This window comes from Accipiter gentilis, chromosome 23, assembly GCF_929443795.1.
Source record: "Accipiter gentilis chromosome 23, bAccGen1.1, whole genome shotgun sequence".
Lineage (NCBI taxonomy): Eukaryota > Metazoa > Chordata > Aves > Accipitriformes > Accipitridae > Astur > Astur gentilis.
The window spans coordinates 14,120,827-14,146,869 of NC_064902.1; the positions used below are offsets into that span (position 1 = coordinate 14,120,827).

General features: G+C 55.2%; 2 protein-coding genes across 11 annotated transcripts in view; one reads left to right on the forward strand and one right to left on the reverse strand.

Annotated features, from left to right (window-relative positions):
- Positions 1-519: 519 nt before the first annotated feature.
- Positions 520-13,304, reverse strand: LHFPL4 (LHFPL tetraspan subfamily member 4). Its single transcript, XM_049826873.1, has 4 exons — positions 12,879-13,304; positions 2,971-3,207; positions 2,731-2,747; positions 520-2,431 (listed from the first exon to the last, which is right to left on the reverse strand). The coding sequence occupies exons 1-4, from the start codon at positions 13,282-13,284 to the stop codon at positions 2,423-2,425; spliced, it is 669 nt and encodes a 222-aa protein (XP_049682830.1). The 5' UTR covers positions 13,285-13,304; the 3' UTR covers positions 520-2,422.
- A 1,958-nt stretch (positions 13,305-15,262) lies between these two features.
- Positions 15,263-26,043, forward strand: part of MTMR14 (myotubularin related protein 14) — a 34,289-nt gene continuing 23,508 nt past the window's right edge. For 6 of the 10 annotated variants that reach the window (XR_007509284.1, XR_007509283.1, XR_007509285.1 and 3 more), the window contains exons 1-7: positions 15,263-15,425; positions 15,508-15,653; positions 20,867-20,975; positions 22,016-22,091; positions 22,826-22,886; positions 23,448-23,570; positions 24,104-24,177. Coding sequence is in view for 7 of the 10 variants with exons in the window: in XM_049826367.1 (XP_049682324.1) it covers positions 15,303-15,425; positions 15,508-15,653; positions 20,867-20,975; positions 22,016-22,091; positions 22,826-22,886; positions 23,448-23,570; positions 24,104-24,177 (712 nt within the window). In the remaining 3 variants the exon portion in view is untranslated. The other 4 variants (XM_049826373.1, XM_049826370.1, XM_049826371.1 and 1 more) reach the window with 4 other exon arrangements.

The following is a 26,043-nucleotide window of genomic DNA, read 5'->3' on the forward strand; positions in this document are numbered from 1 at the left end:
CCCCTGCTCCTCTACCAGAGCACGCTGTTGGACCGATGGGCCGTGTGGGTTCTTTTTCCATCAAGACGCAGGAATTTGCTGAATTTCAGGAGGCTTCTACCAGCCTGTGTCGGCCCATGAGCTGCCTGTGGTGCACCGTGGCTCTGTAGGGACCCGTGGATGGGCAGAAGGGGAGGGCTGAAACGCCCCTAGGGTTGGACAGGACCCCCACCCCACCTCCTGTCTTGCCACGGGGTGGGATAGACCTGTTCCCTGGGGACTGGCTCTGGCCAGACACCCCCTTCACGTGCCAGCCTGCACAGGCAGAGGCTCAGCCCCACGGGGCGCAGGGTGGGCTCCCCACCGTCCCTTCCCCACCACAGCTCTGATGCCCACCCAGACGCTCTCCCCAGGCCATGTAGCTGTGCCGGGGCCAGTGCCCACGCCGGGTCCTTTGACCTTCTCACAAATCATCTCATCTTCATCAGCCGTGCCTGGAGGAGCCTGTCCCAATCCTCCCCATACCACAGGGCTCCGAGCTCATCTGGTTTGAATTATATTTTTCAATAAGGTTTTGTGAAACACCGTATCAAACTTTGTACTAAAATACAGATATATTACAGCTACTGTATTCCTTTCTCCACTGATTTTCGTCATTTGTTTTTCCAATTCAGCCGGCAACAGCACTCACAAGTTGGCAAGACCCGGGTGCTGCCGGGGCCGGGCGCGGGGGGTTCCTGCCGGCCCCGCTCCGGGGGGGGTGGCTGCTGGAGGGACACGGGCACCACCGGGCTCGTGGCTGGCAGAGGCCCTTGGCAGGAGCGCCAGCACCCACGCCGTCCCAAGTGACTTTGGCTCCCAGCTGGTGTTTCGGCACAGCTCCATCCCTCACCGCTGCCCCACAGGGCCTCAGGGCACGACTTACCTGCTCCCGCCGGCCCTGGGCGCCCTGGCTCGCCGGGCTGGGCGATGGTTCCAGCAGAGCCCTTCATTGCCATCCCCCAGCAGCCTCCATGTGCCCTGCCCCGTTGGCAGCGGCTCCTCTGCCCCAGGGCTGCCCATCCCAGGGCCACGGTCCCGCTCTGCTCCCTGCACCTGGCTCGGCCCCGCTCCCACTGGGTCCAGCTCTGCCCCTGGCCTGTTGCTCCCCGGGGAGCTGGGGGCCCTGCCCGGGGCCCTGCAAACAGCCCCCGGCTACTCGCGCTGAGACGCGGCCAGTGCTGAGGACTTTATTGCATTGCATGGGCTGCGGTGACCCGAGCCCCCCGCGGCCGGGACCTGGGGAAGCCCACACGTGCAGGTCTGGCCAGCAGAGCCGCAGCCGGGCTGCGGCCACCCATGCCGGGGAGGGGTGCCGGGGGTGTCGGTGCCAGCTCTTGGGTGCTCTGTGTGTGCAATTGAGGCTGGGTCGTGCTCGGAGGCTGCTGGGGCTCAGCGCTGCCCCGGGCAGCTGCCGCCGGCTCCCTGCGGACCATCACCACGGGCCAGCGAGGTGCAGCTAGGGGACATGGCCAGGATGCCGGCACGGGCACAGGAGTGCCCAGGTACCCCCCGGCCACACCATGTGGCAGGGAGAGCCTTGCCGTCACCAGTGGAGATAAAGCACCGTATGGGGATGGAGAGGGAAGGTGTTTGGCAACAGCCCGTGGCCAGCTCGGGGAGGGGGCTGGCAGAGGGGTCCTCTTGCACCTGCCCGGGGTTTTTGCATGTTCAGCTGCTCCCACTTACCAGGGCTTACATTCAGCAGCGGTGCGAGTCGGGTGTCCCAGCGGCTGGCAGCAGCGAGGCCCCTGCGGTCCCCATGCTGGGGGGGGGAGCAAGCAGCAGCCTGCAGCCCCGGCCACGTGCCGGGCAACACCACGTCCTGGGGCAGGGGGCAAGGGGGCTCGAGTCACTTTACCCTGTTTAGAGAATATGAATTTACACGTAAAAGTAGGGGTTGGGCCCTGTCCCGGCTGCCAGGTCCCCCGGCTGTGGAGACAGGATCACGGAGCTGTACAAAATGGGAGCAGGGAGGGGGCCGGGGCCCGGAGCAGCTGGTGCGGGGCGTCACTGGGCACGCGTTCAGGTGGGAGACAGCAGGTTGGGAGTCCTGGGGATGTAGAAATCTGTTAAAAACTCTGAGACTGTTTTTTCCTTGAAACAAAACCTCAGTTGGACGCTGTTCTCGAACGAAGCAGGTTTGGGGCATCCTGCCCCGGCAGCGGCCCGCAGGCGGCGGGGGGTGCGGAGCTGGCAGGGTGCGTGGGATGGTGGTGCCGGCGTGGACATGAAGGTGGCCGTAGACGCGGCGGGCAGCCGGCACATCCCCGGTGCAGGCAGCGGGGCCCGGGGGGCGGCGCGGGATGCTGCGTGGCCGCTGGCAGCAGACGAAGGGCAGGATAGGGAGGGAGCGCCCAGGCTGCCGGCCGTGGGAAGAAGGTCCTGCTGTGGGCACTCGGCCTTATATCCTCTGCAGGGAGAGCACAGCGGGTCGGGGACGGTGTTGGGCAGGCCTCACTGTGCCATCGTGCCCCCGGCATGTGCCATGCACATGCCTGTCCCCATCCCTGCTGCCTCCCGTCCCTGCTGCCTCCCTTCCCCATTGCCCCCTTGTCCCCACCGCCCCCAATCCCACTGCCCCGCACAGCTAGGGTCCCCCCCATCCCATCCCATCCCTTCCCATCCCACATGGGGCCACCCAGCACAGTCACACCCAGACACGCTACACGGTCAGGGCTAGGGGATGGGACAGTGACACTCAGGACTTACCGCAGTGCTGACAAAATCTGTGGAAACAGAAGAGAGAGCGTCAGGCAGGAAAGGGCCTCGGCAGCCCGCTCCCACCCTGCCCGGCCTGCCTCGCTTTGCAGGTGGCAGTTAAGCCCACAAGGACCCTCGCACGGCTGCAGGCTGCCAGAGGGGCCAAACCCCCTGGGCTATTCCCACCCAGGATCCCCTCCCCAGGGCCGTGGCGCAGGGCACTGGGACGCCCGGCAGCACGGCGTTCACCTTTGCTCTCTGTCTTGAGCTCCTCGTGCAGCAGGTCGTTCTGCCGGTTGCCGAGGACAAAGGCCAGGAAGGAAAGGATGAGGGCGTTGAGGATGCCGATGATGGCCAGGATATAAGCCCAGCGCACGGAGCAGTCTCCCAGGGAGTACTTCCCCGTCTTCTCTCCACACATGTCCCGTATGGTCTCTGCATCCCAGCCGTCGGGAAAGATCATGCAGCCCAGCACCAGGCAGAGCGCTGCAAGGGGGAGAGGAGGGAAAGCATCAGAGGGGAGAGAGGGGTGGCAGTCCTGGGCGCTGAGCCCCTCGGCCAGTGCAGCCTGTGCCTGGCAGGGAGCCCACCTTGGCCCCACGACAGCCAGGCAGCATGGTGGGTGACAGCCACTGCTGCCCTGGCAGCCCCAGGGGACTGCGTTTGCACGTGGCTGCCCCAAACCTGGCCCACAGAGACAGGGAGACTTCAGGGTCCTGGTTTCTTCGAGCATGAACCATAGGATCAGTGGTTCCCCACAGGCTTTCCTCATCACCGCAGGCTCCCTGTGTGTGGGCAGGAGCTACCGGTGCTCTGTGGGCAGGGATGCTGCCTGCCAAGAGGGTCGTCGTCCCCAGGAGCCCCCGCACCCGACCATCTTACAGCCTGCAGGCACCGCTCCCAGCGGGGTCACTTGCTCAGCATGCCTCCGTCCCGCGCACTCTGCACTGAGCAGGGAGACGTCAGGGAGCACCAGGATGAACGGGAAGGGAAATGCTGAGACAAAGCCCATGACTGCCAAGGTAAGGAGGTGGCATTTTTTTCTAACTACAGCAACTACAAAAGCTCCTCGCCCCGTATCAGCTGGGAAGGCTAAAAATACTAATGATGTTGGAGAGTGGCTGGGGTGCCCTGCAAGTATTTTTGTCCTGGGTTAGGGAAGAACCAAGAGGCTTGTGCCCACACAAGTAACAAGGTGCCTCCCCATCCCTTACTGCTGGAGGGACAGCAAACACCCTGCCAGGCACGAGTGCTGCCACGGCGGCAGGTGGTCTGACTGGCAAGAGAGCTCAGGGCTGGCACAGGGCATCCCACCGGGACTCGGCACAGCCCTCGCATCCCGATGAGCTGTGCTGACTGCTCACCCCACGACAGGGCAGGGACGTGGAGGCGAGTCGCCCTCAGCAGCCCACGCACTGGCACATAATACCACCCACCAGCTGCTGCCTGGTCTCTGCTGCCTCCGTCCACATTACAAACCTGCTTGGTAAAAGTGTCTTTGCGGACAGAGGCAAGCTCTGCAAGATGATTTACCACCATACACAGCCCTGCTGCCATCCCAGTGCCACATGACTGCACAGCGTGGTGCAAGCATGAGGAGCCGACAAGCCAGCACCTCCAGCACATCGTCACCTGGGACTCCCAGCCAAGCACGGACGCATCTAGGGGAGCTCCCTGCCCGCTGGGACTGGACCAAGCCAAACACACCCCCTCTGGAAGGAAACATATAATCAGCACTGGCGCTGTGTGCTGCATGGTAAATGGCGAGGAGCAACCTGGCCTGCCTGCTAACCTGGGCACCTTCGAGCTACATGGCATTTAATTTAGCTGAGGGCCCAAATTAAAGATGAGGAAGAGCGGCAGACCTGTACTGGGGACTCTTCCTGGGAAAGCAGAGTTGCCAAGAGGATTTTAGGATCCACTGAGCTCCTGGTGCAGCGCAGCCGTGAAAAAAGTGCTTTGTGGCCATCCCCAGCAACGGGGTGGTTTTTCCCCCGCAGTGCTGGTCAGGCTGACACAACCCAGCCTGGAAATGGGCACAGCTGTAACAGCACTGCCGAAATCAGTGAGGAGGAGAAAAGAGCTACAAGCACACGGAGAGGCTGGAGGAAAGCACAGCAAGCAGGAAGGCAAGCACTCCAGCTGCCTGGGCGGGCAGCAGCCCTCAGCAACAGTCCCTCTCAGTGCAGAAGAGAAGAACAAGGCAGCGCTCCAGGGTGGCAGAAGGCAAATGTAAGTTAAAAAAAAAAAAAAATCAGGTGCCAATTTTACCTGCACCAGCAAGGACTTGGGCGGGCTCTCAGCTTTTGTGCACAGCCCTCAGTCAGTCCCTCCCAGAACCAGAACAGCAGCCCCTCGGTCTTTTCCTCAGACTCTGCAAGCATTGGTATTTCCTCTGCATGTCTGAGCATCTATTTGGGCTCTGGGTGGATCCAGCTGCCCGGGTAAAGCAGGAGCTCAGTGAGACCTCACCGCTCTGCAAACACCACAGGTGCATGTGTGAGGGTCTCCCAGGACATCAGCAGGTCCCAAACATTGCAGGACAGGGCAGTGATGCAGGAGGCAGCGGATTAACATGCTGGAGGGCTGCAGCACTCAAGGAGGACACGAGAGACAGGGTTTAAGGTGAAAGTAGAGAGCAGCTCAGAAAGGCACAGGAAAAACACACAGCATGTGAGCCACCGGTGCAGCGGGTTGTCACAACACAGCCACAGGGGACAGCCAGCGATGGCTGCTGCCTAGACTACTGGGGCTGGCTCTAGCCTGTGTCTGTCTGCCCTGGTCCCTCCTGTCCCCGTGTGCCCGCTCTGCACTGGCACCAGCGCAAGGGGAGCCTGTGCCCTGGCCTGTAGTGCAGCTCCAGGAGCTCTGCCCGAGATCTCACAGCCCCTGTTTGCCAGAGAGAATTAAACTACAAATTTACTACCAGGGCAAAGGAGCGTGCCCAAGTGACCGCATGTACCCGAGTGCCTCTGCCTGAGGGCGACCAGCCTCTTCCCACGAGCCCCTCACTGAAGGCAGGTCCTCTCCCAGCAAAGAGCAGTGCAGTGCTCTCCTCTTCCCGTCTGTCTTACACATTCCTAGCAGCAAGCTGAGTCCTCTGCTCTGTCACAAGCAATTCCCTTTTCCGTGTGTCCCCAGGCCGCCCGATGTCCTGGAAACACCTTCCTGTGCCTGCAGCAAGGAGCAACATTGATGTGCAGAGCAAGAACAAGGACGGGATCCCCACACGGTCGACAGGCCTCAGCACTGCCCTTTTCAACAAGTCCCTCGCAGCAGGTCTGAGGGACGCAAGGACAGAACTCTGCCTGCCCATCCCTTTGCCCGCAGCTCCATTCTGCCAGCACCTGCATCCAAACACCCCGAGGTCCCTTGCAGACCTGCAGGAAAACCTTGGGTTTTGTTTAGAATGGCGTATTTCTATGCCTTGCAACCGCATGAAAAACACAAAGAAGTGATGACTCCTACAAGAGCCACTATTGAAGAGGAAAAAATAACCCAACTGCGTTCCATTTTGCTTTTAATTCGCGTTCTTCTGAGGGTGTGGTGCTGGTCCCCACTGCCGATGGCACCGAGGACAGCCAGCTGCTTTGTCACACACCACAGCTGCCATCCCTCCCCCAGGTCCTGGGTTCCAACTCTTTCTTCCGGGGTTTTCCCAGCTGGAAAGACAGATTTGAGACTGGGCACTTTGGTGATCACTGGGACAGGGTGTATGTGGAGGGAAAATGAACGAACTGCGGTTTGCAGGGCTGCCTGCAGGATCAGGCTGGGGCTGGGGCTCTGGCCCCAGGGAAGCCAGCATTTCTTGGCTTGATTTTGCAGCTGGTTCATGGCTTCCCACTCCTTGGTGCTCCCCTGTCAGGATCTCCTAGAAAAGAAATGGGCATCTCAAGGGCTTTTGATATCCTTGCAAAAGAAATTAATTGAAGGGAATTCAATGTTATGGCTCAGGCTGCAACACTGGAGTGAGATTTTAGCAGAAAGAGATGAGGAGACTCCTCCTGGCAGGATAACATCCCCTGGTAGAAGATGCATTTAGCTAATCTGGACCACTGGAGTAACCTGCATGTTTGCCAAGTACCACGGTTATCCCAGCGCTGCCCCAGTCCCGTGCAGTTGTGCCTGCAGGATCCAAACCCAATTTTTTAATCACTTTTGCTGTCTGGTTTAGTCTGCAGGTTTGGGTGAACGCTGGCTTTTACAGCTCTCACCTGCCATGGGTGGAAGGGGCTAAGGACATGCCCTGCTGTTGAGAAACATGGCCTCCCCCTGAGCACAGCCATGCAGAGCATCACACTGCCACAGGACACACGAGGGACTGAAAACCGGAAAATGCGGAGGTTACTGGGAGAAAACCAGCAACTGCTGGGTCCCAAAGGGGCTTGCTAAACCTGGCTTGGGGACAGCAAGGCATTTGGCCTCACGGGCAGCAGCTCACCCTCCCTTAGGGTCAGCAAGCTGGCTGTCCCCTGCCCTCATGCACATCACTCCCACCTTCACTGCAGACATGCTTCTGCCAGGGGTATTTCGGTGACCCCCTGGCCCCTTGTATCTACTTTGTGCCAAAGGGGAGGAAGCTGTGGGTGCCATATGCTCCGCTGCGTCCACGGCCACTTGCCGTGATGTTGTGCTGTCAGAACATCAGGGGTCCCCGCTGGAGATCCCCAATATGGTGCCCCTGGGCACTGCACACCAGACCCGAACCCCCAAGGGAACAGGGGCTGTGCTGTGACTTTGGGGCCTGGAGGGGCTGCTTCTCACTAGAAAACCTCCTGAGAGCTGAGCCCCAAAAGAAAAGGGGACAAACGCAGCCCCCTGCTCTCCTAAAAATAGAAATCCCTCAGAAATAAATGAAAATTAAAGGCAGCGTGCTTGGGACAGCTAGCACTGGCCATTTACACAGACAGGAGCTCCCTTACGGCATTTTGCTCCACAGGCTGTTTCTGAGCCAACAAATCAGCAGGATTCAGAATAGAGTTATGAGTTTGTATGAATCAGAACTGACAGTTACTTTATCTGGAACAACAGTTAAGGGATGTAAGCTCCAGGACACGAGCGGCTCCGAAACGCCCGGCTCAGCCACTCCCTGTGGGTTTGTAGGCACATTAACAGCTACTATGGGAGGGTTACGCTGCCTTCCAAAGCCCGGGGCTGGCTGCTGTGGAGCACAAGGCACTGGATGGACACGAGGTCTGTGCTGTGGCGCTGCTCCTGTCCCCACTGCACGACAGAAGTGGCAGGGGAGGGAGAGGAGAAATCTTCAGGAAAGCTTTTTTGGGGCCAGAAGCCAGTGATTCAGCAAATGCAAAGGTTTTTTTGCAGTGATGTCTTCTTTTTGCTGCAAGGTCAGCAGGTGGAAGCGGTTCACCTGGAAGATCATATATTGGCAATATTTCTCCCTTGGGCAGAGAAAGGGCTTGAGGCTACTTCATCCTCATTCCCAGCAGCTGACCCAGCTACACTTCTAGCTGTTTTGGAGCAGTGGTACCTGTCTCTCATTTTTTCAGGAAGAATTTCAATGAATTACATGAAAACAGTTTTTTTGAAACCTCAAGCTCTCTCTGAGAGGACCTGGCTCTCCAGCAAGTCCCAGTCAGGAAGATGAGCCCATACTGACGTGGCTCAGCAGAGCCACCGCATCACCGTTAGCATCAGGGAGTGCTTCGGGACTGCGGCATTCGCTCAGGCCAGACCCTTAAGGCTGCAGCCACACCACCACACCACGCAGCTCAGCTGTGCTCAGCCTGGCAGTTGGCAATGGGCTTCCTAACCACTCCTCTCCACGGATGTGCCAAAACGATGCTGTGCAGCTGTGCCATGTGAGGGGTCCTCACTCAGATGGTGGCAAATGCAGCTCAGGTGCAGAAGATGAAGCCGTTGATCAAGGCTCTCCCTCTGCTCCTGGTTCACATGCTGGTGGGTGGGGAGGCCCCATCCAAGAGGTGAGTGTAGCCCCAAAGGGGGTTCCCAAAGGAGAGAAGGGCTCAGTATTATCATATTCTCCATTGGGCAAGGTGCCTGGACACGGCATAATTAACTCCAAAGTGCCTCTGATCAAGACAAACCCCAGCCCTGTGGTCAATGACATAGCCCCGGGTGGAAAGGCATCCCATGTGTCGTGCTTGTGCCTGGCCTAAGGGAGCTGGAAGGTCTCACCACACTGACTGCCGGACTTGAAGCATAGCGAAACATCTTCAAACATGGTCACTCACACCTTCCGTGCAAGAGGGACTGTGTGCTCGGCTGGCTGCCTCTTTTGACCCTCAGTAAACTGTAAGTACAAAACCAAAGCTCCCCCTGAAAACAGACCCCCAGACCCGCTCAGAGAGACCATCCTCATGGGAGGCACGTGGCTGCGGTGCCACGCAGAGGCAGCTGGGGTCTTTCGCTCCGGCATTAGTGCTGGATACCGGAACAACTTTGTTCAAAGCTCAGAGTTAGCTCACAGGGTGACTGCATCTTATGTTACAGCAGAGAATTAGGGAATTGGAGGAAACCTCAGGCCCCTGGGCAGCCTCCTCAGTGCGTTGTGGTGGTGGCGTATTCCTGTGCTCTCCAGCAGATAACTGCTGTGTGGTCACTGGAACGGAGGCATCCACAAAATCAGCCCAGGTGCCTTCATCTTGCTCCTGTACCAGCCCTCCATGGAGGGTGGACGAGAGGGATCACCCACACAGCCCACTTGTCTTCAAGTAAGCATCATCCCGTGGGACTTTCTGAAGGAGCTCCTCTGCTAATTTTGAGGACTGGGTGGCACCAGGGTGCTGTCAGTCATACAGTTGTTGACGCACTCATGTTAAAGGCCCATTTCTGGTTTTATAACAGAAGGATTTAGCAAAATCTCCAGTTTTGCATTACTGGGATTTTGAACAGGGCAGATGGCTACATTTCTATTTGCGATAAAGCAAAGTCTTTTCTCTTAATTAGATCCAGTTTCCTCCTGGGGGGACAGTGGCTTTTGAGCTGGAGCTTTCTGTGAAGCTCTAATTAAACCCTTCCTTGACTGTCGTCCACTAATTAGACATTGACGATTTAAACTTTTTTTTTTTCTGAAAGAGATACTGAATTCCTGATCCTCCTTCTCCTCCCCCACCTTCCTGCTCTTGATTTTTCTTCTCCGAAGAGCCCATTTGTGCCCTCGCTCAGCAGCCCTGTATTCTGCACCGGCCATCCCGTAGGGACAGGGTGGACCCACCTCTGCCCCATCTCTCTGCCTTTCACCTTGTTTATCTGGTTTTCACCAGTGAGACCATGAAACTTTGGGCCTTGCTGTTGCTTCTGCCATTGTGGTGCAAGTCCTCCTTCAGCTAAAACCTCACCGAGAGAGGAGGAATGCCTTTCCCTTCTCTGCCCCTCCAAGCCCTCTGCTCTGGCACAACCCTCCAACCTCCCAGGTGGGTAAGTCTCCAAAGCTTGCCATCATGCTGTGCCGGTGCCTGCATCGGGCCACATCCCTGCCGTACCCATGGGATTTGATCCATGGGGTCCTCTCCATGGGTCAAGGCAGCTCCTCTTCCTTGCACAAGGTAACACATCCACCTACGGCTGCCTCTGACATGCCCAGGGAAGTTCAGTCCTGCCCAGCCACACCCCTAGACGAGGCTCCCTCTCACCAGGACGCACCACCCCACCGCCTCTGCTTCCTGGCCCTCCCTGATGGCAACATCAGCCTCTCCTGCAGGACAGAAGCCCTCTCATGCTGCCCCATCACAGGGCAGGGTGGATGGCCAGTGTCTGTTAATGCCACCTTGGACTTTCCCCGACACAGAAAGGCCACATAGCCATGCTGTTTTGGGAGAACTCTGAGCCAAGCCTGGACTGGCTGGGGCCAGGAGAGCTGGCCCATGGCCCCAGCAAGCCACGCACTTGGGGTTCTCGCAAGTGCAGTTGTGAGCAACACAAGTGTAGCCACAAGGTGCAAAGTGTGAGCAGGGACAAGCCCCACAGTAGAGCAACGGGTACCTAGAGGTGACAGCAGCAGGGTGCTGCCGTGGCCACCGAGCAGGACAGGAGGCACCGGGGAGGAAGCCCGGGGCTACCTTCGGTGTAGTGCCCTCTGTCACGCAGCTCCCTGTGCAGCAGCAGCACCAGCCAGGCGCTCCAAGCCACTTGATTAAGCTGCTGACAATCAGTAGGATTTGGGCTCTGAGCTTGCCTTAAACCGGTAAATCTTCGGGACAGGGAAAATTAAAGATGAAGGAATTTCCCAATAAGCCAAGGCAGCACCAGGTCTGGCTGTGGTCCTGATCTGGGTGAGGAGAAATCAGGCTTTCCAGCCCAAGCCAGCCGCAAGGGAGAGAGCCGGGCTAGCTGCAAGCCCCTAGCACGGGGCGGGGGGGGGCTGTATCCTCCCACATCGATGACTGGGGCCCTTCTCCTGGATGGGCAGACTGGGGTCCTTTTACTAGGAATATGGGGGGCTCTGGGCCCTTCTGGTGGAAGCTCTGAGCCTATTCACACTTTGTATGCACTGGGGAGTAACACAATGTCTTTCCACATGTGGTAAAACCGGAAAGAGAAGGAAGTGAAGGGTCCCGCTACTGGGGGAAGTTCAGCATCTCTTCTCAGGGTCTTTCTTCCAAAAGGACAGATCCTCTGTGAGGACAGCTTGGAGGTCTGTGTACAAGGGGATATTTAGGATCCTTATCAACATACATATCAAGTCCCCTTCTGAGAAAAAGTTTGGGTTATTGCATGGTGTCCCTCTGAGAATTGAGTCGGGTGTTGGGGTACATCTATGGTGGGGTTTCTTTTGTAGAGGGAGCTAAGGAGGATCTATAGACAGGGCCGCTTTTGGGGGGAATGACTGGGCTTGAGCCTGTGGTCGCTTCTGAGGAGACATGAAGGTAAATTGTATGGTATCTCTCTCTGTGGGAAGCGCTGTACTCAGGGTCTCTTTATGCACAGAGCTGGGGAAGGTCTGTCCTCACAGGCCTTTCATGATGCTGGAGGGAGTGGGAGGGACTGGGTACAACATCTCTTTAAGGGGCAGCTGGAGGGTCTGTCTGTGCACAGGTGCTTTTACAGGGCTGGGGGGTCCATGCATGGGCTCCTGCCAGTGATGGGAGTTCCCCTAAAGCAGGTATCCTCTGAGGGCAGGCTTGCTGAGGGATGCCCTTGGGGCTGGGCAGACAAGGAGACTAGTCCCTCATGTGGGGTGTTCCGGGGGCTGGTCCCAGGTCCAGTGTGTCCTAGGGCATTCTTGCGGCTGTTCCTTGACTCTGTGGGACAGTCCTTGTTGTAGGGTGTCCCAAAGCTGGTCCCTGACTGGGGTGTCCCAGGGTTTTCCAAGGCTGGTATTTAGCCCAGCTGTCCCGGGGTGCTTCAGGTTGCCCAGGTGCCCCAGGGCTGGTGCCTGTTCCGGGGTCCCCTGAGGTGGGTTCCTGATCCAGCTTTCCTGCTGTGTCCCAGGGAGCTTTGTGGTTCCCCAGGGTCAGATCTTGCCTGGGGAGGCCTGGGTGCCAGTGCCTGGAAGAGGTGCCCTGGTGCTCTGTCAGTGCTAGTACCTGGCCTGGGTGCCTCAGGAATTCCTGGAGGGCTCTGGGGATGGTGCTTGGCTGGGGTGCCCCATGGCTCTGCAGTGCTTGTACACAGCCCAGCTTCCTCGAGCAACCCCGGTGTTCCTTGCAGCCAACCTGTGCCCGGGGAGCCCTGGGTGCCAGTGCCCAGAGCTGGCACTTGTTCCCGGTGCTCTGTCAGCGCGAGTGCCTGGCCGGGGTGTATCTCAGGAAGCCATGGAGTGTCCTGGAGCAGGTTCCTGGCTGGGATGTCCTACGAATCCACAGTGCTTGTACCCGGCCCAGCTTTCTCGGGCAACCCTGGTGCTCCTTGTCCTGACACCAGTGCCCGGGGAGCCCTGGGTGCCAGAGCCCCGAGCTGGTGCCCGTTCCCGTTGCTCTGTCAGTGCTAACGCCTGGCCGGGGTGTCCCAGGAAGCCCTGGGGCTGGTTCCTGGAACCACGGCCCCGCAGCGCTTGGACCCAGCCCAGCTTCCTTGAGCAACCTCGGTGTTCCCTGTGACCAGGAGCCCCTCCACCAACGCCCGGAGCTCCGGGGCTACCGCCGCCCGCTGCTGTCCCGGCGAACCCCGCATCCCCCGCCCCCCCAAGAGAAGGCCGGTGGAGGGGCGCGGGGATGCCCGATGCCGGTGCGTACCTGCCAGCAGCTGCATCCAGGCGCAGATCTTGTAGACGGTGGCGGTGTTGCAGAAGAAGAAGAGGGCGAAGCAGGTGATGCAGCCCAGCGTCAGCACCATGGACAGCAGCACGAAGAAGGCCGCCGCCTGGAAGGCGCCCGAGGGGATGGTGCTGAAGTCGGTGAAGGAGCCGCGGCACGACAGCTCCCGGCCCGCCAGCCCGCTGCCCACGCAGTAGTGGAACAGCCCGAAGTAACCGGGCTTGGGCGTGTTGACGCTGTCGCCCACCCAGTAGGGCTGGATGAAGACCACCACGTTGATGATGGCGAAGCAGATGGTGAAGATGGCCCAGAGCACGCCGATGGCGCGCGAGTTCCGCACGTAGTTGTCATGGTAGAGCTTGGAGGCTTCCTGCGAGGGCAGCATCCTGCCGGCCGCCGCGCTGCCGAAGGGGTTTGGGGGGGTGGGGGGCGGGGGGGGGGGGGGTGGGGGGGGGGGGGGGGAACCGCGACGGCGGGGGGAGCCCGCCCGGGATGGAGAAGGGGGAAGGGGAGGGGGGGGCGGGCGCCGCGGCCTAGGCGCGCCCGCCGGCTGCCGGCCCCTGCGCCACCCGCGCCGCCATCTTGGCTGCCGCCTCTGCGCCCCGCGCGCGCCCCCGCCGCGCGCGCGCGCGGGCGCGCGCCGCCGCCCCCCCCCCCCCCCCCCCTTTTCCTCCTTCTTCCCCCCCGCCCTCCCTCCACCGCCACTGCGGAGCCGAGCCCGAGCCCGAGCCCGAGCCCGCCCCGCCCCCCGGGGATCGGGCCGGTTTCGGCCGCCTTCGGCTCCGCCCGCCGAGGGTTCGGCCGGGTTCGACTCGCCTCGCCACCGGCTCGGCGACGGCGGGAGCGAGGCTCGGCGGCGTTCGGAACGCGCTCGGTAGCTTTCGGCTCCGTTCGGGCCGTCTCGGCAAGGTTCGGAGCGGGCTCGGTGAGGTGGGGCTCAGGCGGCGGCGGCGGGACCGCTCCGGTACCCCGGCCCACCGGCGCCGCTCCCCGCCCCGCCTCCGCCGGGCCGAGGAGGGGCAGCGCCTGGTCACGGCCCCGGTTAATGCCAGCAGGTACACGCGTGGGCGTGTCCGGCCGAAGCGGGCCCGCAGGGAGGGCGTTCGTCCTCCCCGGCCGCTCCGCCACCCCGGGGTTGGCGGAGGACCCGCCGCCCCGGGCGGTCAGCAGGCCTTCCCCACCCGCTCGGTGGGGCCGGAGCAAGTCCGACGCCGCCAACGCGGCTCCACGGGCACTGGGAGGAGCAGGGCCCGATCCAGTACCTCTCCTGTGTCCCGACGGCGCGGGGCTGAGGTGCGCCGGGTCGGGCGTCCCGGACTACCGGCCCGAGGGGCCTGTATGCTGGCGACTGCCCTGCGAAATCCTCCCCCCGGCCCCGGCAGCCTCACGCCGGCCCCAAAACCCCAGCAGGGAGCAGACCGTCTCGGACCAGGTTTTTTTTCCTCAAGACAGCCGGGACGCAGCGCGTTAGCGGCAGCTGTTGCTGAACTCGGCTTTCATGAAAAGCCCCCGAGGCCGCCTCCTCTTCCAAGTCTTGTCAAGGTTCGCAGCCGCTTGCGCAAATCGGACACACGCCGATGAAAACGACTTTGTATTCCCCCGCAAGAGCAAAGGAGCTGCCTGCCGCCGTAACGGCGGTGTCCGTTAACCCGGGTACAAACAGCAGGAGCTGGCTCTGTGCCTGCGCGACGGCGCTCCCACCGTCCCCGCTCCCACCCCGGGCACAGCAGCCACTGCCGTTCCCCAGCGCGCACGGCCGTGCTGCCCTCCACCTCGCCACTGCTACCGCGACTGGCTTTGTGTGTGCGGTCACACTCCGAGAGGGGCTTCTTTAATTAACACCCGCTTCGGAATTCTTTACGAAGAGCAGCGCCACGGTCACACCCGCTCAGCGGTGCCTGCCAGCGCCTGCCCCGTCTCTCTGCGGGCCTAAAGGGGGTTTACGCAACGTATCTCTTGTCCCCCAGCTCGCTGCGGCCCCGGCGCTGGGAAGCACAGCCCGCCCCACGCCTGCGGTGCCTCGGCCGTGCCCAGCCCGTGCGCCGGGCTCCGCTCCTCCCGCCGCACCGCTGCCGCGCCAGGCCCCGCTTCGGGCTCGCACCGAGAGCCAGGCGGCTCCTCACCCGCTGAGGGGGTGGGGGGGTCAGTGGGGCCCGTTCGCTGCCCGCTGGGGGAGGGGGGGGGGGCAGGGCAGGACCGGGGGATTCGGTAGCCCCGGAGCGGAGCTGGGCGCAGCGAGCGGGAGCGCGTCGCATCCCGATGATGCCGGCGGGCGGGCGGAAGGGGCGTGGCGCGGGCGCGGCGGTGATTGGCCAGGCGGGCGGAAGCGGCGGCGGCGGGCGGAAGTGGCGGGCGGGGCGGGGCTATGGGCCGGCGACGGGGGTGGTGGTGAGCGGCGCGGGGATGGCGGCGGCCCGCGGCTGCCCCCCGGCGGGCTCCGGGGACCGCGCCCTGGCCGAGCTGCTGCTGGAGTTCTCCCGGGCACAGTACCGCGCCAAGGACGGCGGCGGCGCCGCCGCTGCTAAGGTGAGGGGGCCGGCACTTGGGGGGGGGGGGGCGGCGAACACCGGTGGCGGTGCGGGGGGCGCTGACCGGTGGCTGTGCGCAGGTGGAGCGGATCGAGCGGCGGTGCCTGGAGCTCTTCGGCCGCGACTACCGCTACAGCGTGATCCCGAACGCGCACGGCGAGGTCTGCGCCCACTACCCGCGGCACATCGTCCTCCTGGAGCGCGACGCCGGCGCCGGCCGCGACCCGTAAGGCCCCCGGTCCCCCCGCCCCGCACGGCTGACAGCCGGCGGAGGCGGCTTCGCGTTTTGCCCCCGGGGAGCTCCCGTGGCTGCCGCTCCGGGGCTCCCGCCGGCCGGGGAAAGCCCCGCCAGGCTGCGCTGCGGCTAATTATAGCCGGCGGTGTCAGCCGCTCCCGGGGCACCCCGCGCTGCCTGCCAGGGCTGCGCTTGGCTGCCGAGCTCCCGTGGAGCTCCTCCGAGCTCCCCAAGTCTCTTGGGCTCTCCCTGGTGAAAGCTGCGAAGCTAAGCCTGTAACTTGAGAGGTGCGAAGGAAACGGGCTGCTCCGGGGCAGCGCCAGCTCCGCTGCACGCTGTCCTCGAGTAGATCCTAATGACTGCTCTGCTACAGCTCGCCCAGAGACTCGAAGAGCTCGTGGTTGGGAGGAGCAGGACTGTGCGGTGCTCTCTCCCTGTCTCGACGGAGTGCCTGTGGTCTTGCTGGAAGGCCTCTGATGAGAGAAATTTTAGTCTGGAAAGCAACTTGGGGCAGGGGGAGCTGATGGGGGGCTGGACAGACGAGACGGTCTCGACAGAAACAGTCTGCCCCCACCACAGTACGTGGGTCAGTGGGCGCTGAGGTTTAATGAGCTAATGGGAAATGCTTGCTTGCAGTTTAGCACAAGTCTAAGCCAATGCTTTTCTGGACTTTGACCCACAAGCTCAGAATCACGTTGGTCTCACTTCTGGTTGAGTGCTAGCTGCTCCCTGCAGCTCTAATGACAGCCTCTCATTTTTTATTTTCTCTTCCAACAAAACATAATGCAATTTTGCAGTCTTAACTGCCTCCAAGACAAGAGTTACACATTTGAAAGGACGGTAGTCACCGAGTTCCCCTCGCATGTCCAGCTGCTTTGCCTGAGGAAGGCAAACCATCAGCTGTTGCACTGGCACCTGGGCTGGGTGCTGTAGGAGGGGGTCTTTGGAAAACAGCCACAACTGATTGTCAGGTGGGAGAATTTCTGCTTAACGGTTAGATCAGATTAGAAGAGATTAAACCCCTTGCTGCAAAAAAAAGGGAAACTGAAGTCTGAAGCTGTAAATATAACTAGGTAACTGAATACTTCTGCTTTTCCTATTCTTGCAAGCGGAAATCATGCTTAATTTTTCTGACGAGTATTCAAAACAAGTGTACTGACACTCAGTCCCCCTGTTTTCTTCCAAGACTTTTGCAAGCTAGCAGCGGCAATTAACATTTTAAATACTGATTCTTTCCAAGTCTTGATTTGCTGTCCCAGAGAGTCACGGAAACACACTACCTTTCATCATCCCTCTCCTTCTGTTTTCTGGGTAATAATCTCTGTAAAATCTGCGAAGTAATTTTTAGACAAATCTGGTTTTTAGTTTCATCGTAGTACTCTATGGAATAATTATGAAATAGAGACTGTTGCACTTCTTGTGTTACAGAATGCAAGAACCTCTTCCAGTGAACGGGACACTCCCTCTAGGACTGAGTGTCTTTGACTGCCTTTCATCTTTGTAATGTTCTTAATCAGCTGGTAAGATCTCCTTGAAGTGTGCAGGATGCTTCATGCCTCTGAGAATACCAAGGTTTTTTGGAAGCAGTTCTCACTTGTGCGAACTCTGTGCTACCCGATTGGTTCTGCTGGTACAGCTGTTTCTGAAGCCGCATGGGGAACCAGCAAAAAATGAGTATTTTTAAACCAGATCAGTTTCCTGATCCTGTACATTCTGTGGCTGGGCAGCTGGGGCAAGAAAGGATGTTGCTTCATCAAAGTTTGCTGACAGTACTCTGAAATCCAGGCAGGTGCAGGAGGTAGCAGGAGGAATTTGGCATGTGGTTTTGGCCTGTATGCCCCTTGGTCAGGTGCTGCTTCCAAGGAGCCACAGAAAGTAGCAGGGTGCGTCTGACAGCCAGGAGCACCTTCCCTGTGCTTGGAAATCTCTGATGTCCGTCCCCCCCAGAAGGAGGAGGCAGATGCTGCAGGCAATGGAAACAGAGGGATACGCTCAGTTCTTTACTCACCGTCTTGGAGTTACCGTGACTATGCTTAATGAAAATGCCCAGACCTCAGACACAGGCCATGTCTTTGGTTTCACCTGACCATCCTGTTATGTGTCTGCACTCCAAACAAATATGATCACAGTTGCACGTAATCTAGCAATATGAGAGGAATGCTTTGGTTCCAATGCTGTTATGGCTACCCAAAGAGAAGCATCTCTGCTTCAGGCCTATCTGAAATACACAGTTGCCAAAACAGTTGCTTGCTCTTGCAGGAAATGTTTCCCTTGCATTTAAAAAGATTAATTCAGGTTTGGGGTCTGATCTTGGGAGGAGGGTGGGCAGGGAATTAATACAGAGGTAAGGTTGCCCAGCAGTATCTTCTAGAAAACAAATTTCTGAAGGGAAAAAAAAAAACCCAAAACACCTGAAAGTCCAAAAAAATAAAGAGTTGAGATACACGTCATTCCTTCCACCTCATTCTGTACCTTGTGCCAAGCAGCCTTAATGATGTTCTTTCACACTGCTGCTGAAGAGTGCTCTGTTTTCTGAACCTTTTTCAGTTGATTTTACTCCTACCTTTGCTGCTTTTAATCACTTGTCCCTGTAAGAGCATTGCACCTGTTCTTCAGAGCAGCCGTTCCCTCTACTACAGTTGTCTCGGTACAACCGTGTTTACTTACCATGTTTATTTCTAGCTCATGTTTATCTCTCGCTTTACTGATGATGGCTCTTGAGATGAGAAGATCAGAGATCCCCGCTTGTAGCACAGCTATGATGGATAGCAGAGTGGCTCTCTCCAGTGTGCGTGCAGGCTTCCCAAGGAGCAGGCCCAGGAGCCTGGGAGAGGGGCTTATCCTTCTGTGTCCCCAGTGGGGTGCTGGGCTTCCTGCTCACCCCATGTCCCAGGTCACTGCTGAGCTGCTCAGACTCATTCCCCAGTGCTGCGATGCCTCGCTGGGGAAGTGCAGTTAGCGTGCTGAGAGGTGAAACCTGTTGTGTTGTCTCAGCTCCTGGGGAGGTGCTTCCCTTATAATTTCTGATCTTCTTTCTTCTTTGCTGAATCCCACCTTCTGGACTTGGAAGCAGTGCCAGGGAGCTATTCTGGTAACAATGTATTAAAGTTCTTGTTTTCCTCTGTATTTGCTTTTGCAAAGGAAATGTGAAGACAGCTGGAGCGGAGTGCAGGATGTGTCTCTTAACTGCGTGCATTCATTTAAAAACAACCCTGCTACCAAATCTGTAAGTCAGAATCAAAGTTTCAAAATAGTTTGGTATTGGGAATTCTACATGAAGTCATCTCTTCTCAAACTGCTCACAGGCCGTGCCTGCAGTGTGCATTATTCACAGGCTCTCTGAGGAGGGAAGCAGATTGTGGAGTGGAGCTCTTGACTGTTTGCAGTGACAGCGATGAGCAGAGTTTGGGTTGTGTTGATCGGGCGCGTGCTTCTCTTGCCAGCACGCAATCTCACGTACTCCCATGTAAAGTGTATTGCGTTAGCTTTTTTCTGTCTTTGCACTTAGCACCCTCGTGTCCACAATGTTTAAAGATTAGCTTGTGTTCTTGTTCTTTAAGTTCTGTTATATGTCAAAGCTCTTTGGAGCTGGACAGCCAAAATAGTTGTGTATGTATGGAAACACGTGAAAAACCTTAAGCCTCCACTATGAATTCTGAGAATTGAATCCTTTTAAAAAAAAAAAAAAAGTAGGATCTGAAGGTCGTGTTCGCTGTTTCCCTACTTCTGCTGGCACCACCTTGAATAATCTGTTCCACAAACAGATCAATTTCCATGTTAATAATAGATTAAACTTTTTAATCCTTCCCAGAATGGCAGCTGCAGGTAGGTTGCTCCACACTCTCACTGATTCTGAAGCTTAGCAACTTTGCAACTTTCTTTTAACTTCTAGCATAAAAGTATTCATTTATTCTTAGGCCAGCATTGTCCTTTGCCTTTGAGTTCTTTCCCCCCCTCAATTGTAAGTTCTCTCCTTTGCCCTAATGCGTATATTGTTGTTTCTTCACTTCATCTTCATCTGCTCTGCCAATCAATCCGTGGTGGTTTCTCTTGCAGCATAGACTGTCCCCTGGCTGTCCTAATCATCTTGCTGTGCCTTTTCAGGCGTGGGTAGCTCACTAGAATCAGGTGCCTTATCTCAGCTGAGATCTTGTGCTCTGCACAGTAATGCTGGTACTTCTCCACCCCACTGAAGAGTTTCCTGTGGTCTTATTTGTCCCTTTTTTCAGATTTAGCAAGTTGATAATGTACGAGCATCCAGAGATCAACCAGTTCATCTAGGCTCTTCTACTGAGCTCCTCTGCTGGAAAGGGCTAACTGGAAATTCTTGTTAATCATATCTAAGTGCATGGCCATGCAGTGTTGTATGCCCAGACTTCATCTGGTTTCTGTTATGTCAGCCTGAGTGCTTCTCCAATTCCTTGTGGAAACTCTAGTCCTCCTTACATTGACAGTTCCTTGTGAAGGTCTGTGTAGTTCAGAAGTCAGTTTGGATTCCTGTCAAAGGTAGGCTGGTATTTGAATGAATTGCAGCAATTTCAACTTGTTTCAAAAATGTCTCCAACTAGGAACAGATTTCTGTTTTAACTTCAACCAGAAAACCAAACAAAATTTAGTTATGCAGATGCAGCTGACATTAATCTAACTACCCTGCTCAACCCACTAGCTGATTTACAGACAGTTGTCTAATTACCCAGCAGCAAAAATGCTCAAGTGACCAGAACTAAGGTTCATTGAGTGTTCAAGTTTTGATTCTGGATTTTATTTATTTTTCCTTGCAAAATTATCACTCTGATAGTGAATTCACTCTGATGGTAGTGTTGATCTTTTTGATGGAAAGGTGGTGGGGAGGAAAGCAGAACATTTATTTTTGTAGACACTGGCTTACTCTGGTAGTCCTTCATTAGTAATCCATGTGTTAGTCTGTAGCAGACCATTCTGACGGTACTCATGCCAGCTCCTAAAGATGCTCGCTGTCGTAGACTGTTCAGCTGGTCTTTCAAAATAAAGGAGACAGAAAAGCATCCATACTTCTTGTATAGCAGCAGAAGCAATTCTTAAAGAAGTGTCCTCTTGCTTGCTAACTTCAGAGCTGGCTTCTAGGTGAAAGGGATGGGCATTATACCCCAGGGTGTCTGTAGCAGCTTTGCTGAAAGATGTGTGAGAAGATGCTCTGTGTACTGAACTGAATCTCTGTCCACTAGGTTTGAGAGCACTGTGCAGGTTGGCAAACTGCAAGACCTTATCAACCGAAGTAAGATGGCGAGGTGTAGAGGACGATTTGTTTGCCCAGTCATTCTGTACAAGGGAAAGGTAAAGCTTCATGGGTTACCTGTCTTAACTTAGAAAATGACCTTTCTCCCTGCCGTTTGAACTGTGCAGCCGTGTCTTCAGTTGGTTGTCACCTTTCCAAATGCTGTAAAAATCTGTTCTTAGGTACAAGCAGGCAGCCTGCAGGAGCAGGTAGCATTTGCTGTCTAGGCTGCTTAAATCATCTGTGGGGACTTCAGGTTATTTTACCCCACAATGTCATGAGCATTGCACCAAAGAGCTAACATTTTCTCCATATGTATGTCCCTTCTGAAGGACCAATGGTATTTGGTCTTTGAGAGGGGAAAGACAATTATTGTCACTTTCTGCCCCTTACTCTTTCCAGCAGTAAGCTCCGTTTGAATAACTTTTCTCTCTAAAGAGAAGTTTCCTTTGTCTGTTCCCTGGGGAGGCAAGATTGCATAAATGGTCTTATGAATGTGTGGGCTTGTCTGCAAGGGGATCTGTAAGAAAGTGAAATTAGATTCATTTTTATGTGGATTACTTAAACTGTATTGCAGCCCTGTAGGAGTAGTCTCATTTAGAATTTAAGTAGCTTAATTCCGTTTTCTTAGTTCAGTTTAGAAACACTGTGTGAATAGCAAAATCATACCTGTGACAACTTTAATCTAGCTTGACTGAAGCTATCGTGGGCTGAACCTGCTGACCTTTTTCTGCAGGAGTGAACTGCCCAGAGTCGTACTGGGACCATCCATAATCTTATCCACAGGAATGTGGAAATAAGGCTCAAGCAGGGTATTAGCAGAGCATGGATGTTGCTACCTTGGCAGGAATTGACTGTATTAGTGAATTGGAGAAGTGGAGATGAAAATGTGATTTAAAAACTAGCTACAGATAAAGGCACTTGGGAGTTTGATGTGTTTGGAGAACTTGATCTGGACCAGAATTCCAGGGGAGACTGCTGAGAGGCGGTAGCTGTAGGTACCAACTAGTTCTATGTAACGTGACGGCAAATAGGCCAGAGACCTGATAAGGGAAAGACTCCTGGAGCATGCGTGGTTAATAACAAAATTTTCCTCCAGCATATTTGCAGATCTGCAACACTGGCTGGCTGGGGAGAGCTCTATGGGCGCACTGGCTACAACTATATCTTCTCAGGTGAGTGAGGAGCCATTTGTCACTGTCTGCCTGGTAAGGCTGGTCAGTACTGGGACAGTGACCTGCACACGAGAGCAAGCTCTTCCTGAGAGCCGATGCAGCGCTCTAGCATGGACCTGCTTCTATCAGGTCCTCCATAATAGAGCAAAGACTGAAGTCTCCTGTCCATTTCCAAGCACCGTACTACAGGACAGAGTGTTGTAGCTCATAAGAAGCAGTGGCAAAAGAACTTGAGGCTGAAGAGTGAGTTATGGGAAGTATGTAAGCAAGTAAGGCAGCCCAAAGGATTCAGAGTACTGATTCCCAAACATCGGGGTTGGGAATAATGGAAGAAAGAGGATAAGAACTTGCTGATGCTTGGCTAATCATTGGGAGTCAAATCCTGCTAATGGTGAGATATGCTGGATTCTAGGGAAAGCTCTTCAGGGGAATATGGGGCATCTGTAGTGTGGGAGCTGAAGCTTGGCTTAATAAAGCACTGTGTAGTACTATTGGGGTGTCCTGCTGGCTGTCAGTAGCGGGTTTGACCTGCCTGGGTCCTTTGCAATGACAAGGGAAGAGTGGGCTGTTAGAAAATGGGCTTTTCAGGAAGACAAAATCCGGGGTACTATTGAGAGCACTTATGTGTGGAGAGAGGGCACCAAACCATGACCTTTTTGGGTGCATGCATGTCTTGTCAGATTGGAGATTGAGTTGGTTTACACGTGCTCCAGTTCTTAATGCTTTCCTTGCAGGAGGTTCTGATGATGCTTGGGCAGATGCAGAAGACATTTCAGAGGAAGATTCTGCACTTAGGTTTGTATGCATCACTGGGATGCGGAAAAGGAAGTTTGAATCAAAGCTGACTGGCTCAGCCACACAATTCTGCTCTTCCCTAGGCTGGGCTTTGGGTCCAGGCTTGAGACCATCACCAAGCTTGGAGCATTATTTTCCTTTTGAAAAAGAGTCTTGAATGCTAATGGCTGGCTGAACCAGGTGTAACTGAAGCCTGCTAATCTCTTGGCAGAGGGACGGGCTGCAGACAGAAATATATAGAGCCATTTAAAAAGGTGTTTGAATTACACAGACATGCTTACTTCATCAAAAAGTACATCTCCAGGCTGGAGAAATTGTTCTGTATCTTACTTGCTTGTTGCAGAACAGGGTAAGATGGGGAGGGGAGGGACCCTACACACAAAGTTTGCAGTACCAGTTCATTGCAGGATCTGGCTCTGACCTGTGGAGACAAGGCTTATGCTTTGCGGCTTATGGCTAGAAGCGGTTCAGGGAAGAACTGTGGCAGTATTGTGCAAAGAATCAGACTCAACATGGTCAGTCTCCCATGCTCATCTTGCTTTGCCTTGTTCTGTCGTGCAGAAATGCAGACTCCCAGCTCTTTGACAAGGTCAGAGGGCACGACATCAAGCTGCTTCGATACCTGTCTGTCCGATATATCTGTGACCTGATGGTGGAAAACAAGAAGGTGAAGTTTGGCTTGAAGTGAGTCTGGGTTCGTTTGTTTTTCTGCAGGCTTTGGATTGTATCTAGTGTAGCTCTTACATGTGAATTGCTATTGCCCATGCTCTCAGCATCCTGGGAGCAGTTCCTGAAAGAGTACTACAGCAGGATCAGTTAGTTGATGCTGTAAAGAGAACCCCAAGGTTTTAGGCCAGAGGAAGCTCTATCAATGGGCAAGGTAGCTGTTTTCATCTGTCTTCTGCAGTCTGAGTAGGTTTTCTCTGTAGAGCTTGCAGTGATGTGACAGTCAACCCTTCAGAAAGGGGAGAGTAAAGGAGCCCTCTTCTTGTGTATAGGAACAGAGGGAGCTGTTTCTGCTGGTATTTCTCTCAGAGGAAAGTTTTAGTGGTTTGGGCCTATACCTGTTTATTTGCATGTGTTGAGTAAATTCTGCCCCTGCTCACTACTGAATCAGGTCATTGTGCAGGGAAATGCGACAGGTAGCTTTTTGGGCACTAGTATCTCCATGAAAAATACTCTACAAATGTCTGCTGTTTTCCTCTTGTCCTGTGCAGTGTGACGTCTTCTGAGAAGGTGGACAAAGCTCAACGTTATGCTGATTTCACGCTTCTCTCCATCCCATATCCAGGTACAGGACTGATGTCCAGAGGGACTCCCAAGGGACAGGTGACAATCCGTTTCTGGGGACTGGGAACTACCTGTGTGTGTTGTGTGTGGTGAAATGACTGTGGCTTGCTGAATGTTTCCTATGCTCCCTGTGGAGAGAAGCTCTTTTAAACTGAGAACAGTGCAACGGATCTGGATGCTCTGGCAGTGTGAGTCAGCATTAGGCACTCTTTGAGGTGGCAAAATAATTTCTCAGCAGTTCTAATTAATTTGAACTTGGAGAAAAAGTCCCAGAGGTGGAGCTGGGGTTAAGATGGCCTTTGACACCCCTGCATCTCTAAACTACTACTTGGTGCAAAATATATATATCTTGCTCTGTGTTATGTAAAACCCCTATTCTTAAGAGTATTTTCTAGTCCTAGTGTTCCAGAGCATGACTGTAAGATACCCTTGGTGCTAGGCGGAACTCTTTATCTGAGCCTGCAGTGTATGGCTGAGATGCAGACCACTCCAGCCTGTCTCCCTGGCTATATTAGTCCCTGTGCCTAGCAACCAACTGCTGGGTCACTTGCTGCACTCTTAAAGATGAGCTGAATATTGCTGCCTGCCTGCTGATGTCGGGGTCGGTGGCAGGATTGGATGTGAGACTGCTGTGTTTGAGGTCTGTCTGCAAGAAAGGACTCTTCTTTCTCCCTTGCACACAAAGGGAGAGGAGAAAAAAAAAAAACAAAAACTAAATAAAACCCAACAAAACTGTTGAGGATGATCCAAACCCAGACCTTTCCTTGATTACTAGTTGTAGCCCTTAAACATTTATTTTATTTTATTTTTTAAAGTGTATTTCCTTTCATACAGAAATTAGGGACAATTCAGAGAAGCTGCATGAAGATTTATATCAGGTTTGCTATGCAGATTGCCAACGTGTGCAGAACTAAGAGTATTACTGCTTTCTGTAGCATATGGCACAGGTATATGTTGCTGCCATATGCCTCACCAAACTTAGAACATGAGAGAGACAGTGTACACAGGTCTTCTGTAGGGTTTGTAAAGAATGAGGAAGAAGTGGGTCTCTATAGAATTAAGCTGTAGAGTTGTTACTGTATGGGGATCTGTGTATAGTATGCAATATTCAGTGATGGTCTTTCCTCTTCTTCCATCTGGGACAGCTGCTTTCTTTTTTAGCAGCTCTTCACTGCCATGCTAGAGGTAAACCTTACAAAACTGGAAATTCTTCCTGCAGATGTTGCCTGATTTCAGCAGTGCTGGTCTACAGGGGAATGTTGTCATTCTGTTAAATCTAAGGCATACACTTCTAAGGATCAGCAGCCCCTCTAGTGACTGGCCAAATGCTGTGATAGTTCTTAATGAGGTTTTCAGGTTTGCATTGAAAGAATTTCTGGTTTGTAATTTGTCTCTAAAGTTATTCTGAGATCCTGTTGTCTTTGATGAGCAAGGCAGTGTCCAGAAATAGAATCATAGAATCGTTTAGGTTGGAAAAGACCTTTAAGATCATCCAGTCCAACTGTTAACCTAGCACTGCCAAGTCGACCGCTAAAGCATGTCCCTGAGCACCACATTTACATGTCTTTTAAACACCTCCAGGGATGGTGACTCAACCACTTCCCTGAGCAGCCTGTTCCAGTGCTTGACAACCCTGTTCTTCAAGAAATTTTTCCTAATATCCAATCTAAACCTCCCCTGGTGCAACTTGAGGCCATTTCCTCTTGTCCTATCGCTTGTTACCTGGGAGAAGAGACTGACCCCCACCTTGCTACAAGCTCCTTTCAGGCAGTTGTAGAGAGCGATAAGGTCTTCCCTCAACCTCCTTTTCTCCAGACTTAACCCCAGTTCCCTCAGCCACTCCTCATAAGACTTGTGCTCTAGACCC

Coding starts and splice junctions, on each gene's coding strand:
- LHFPL4 (XM_049826873.1), bottom strand. CDS start 13,284: ATGCTGCCCTCGCAGGAAGCCTCCAAGCTCTACCATGACAACTACGTG. Junction 3,208..12,878: donor CTGGATGCAGCTGCTGGCAG/GTACGCACCGGC, acceptor TCCCCCTTGCAG/CGCTCTGCCTGGTGCTGGGC.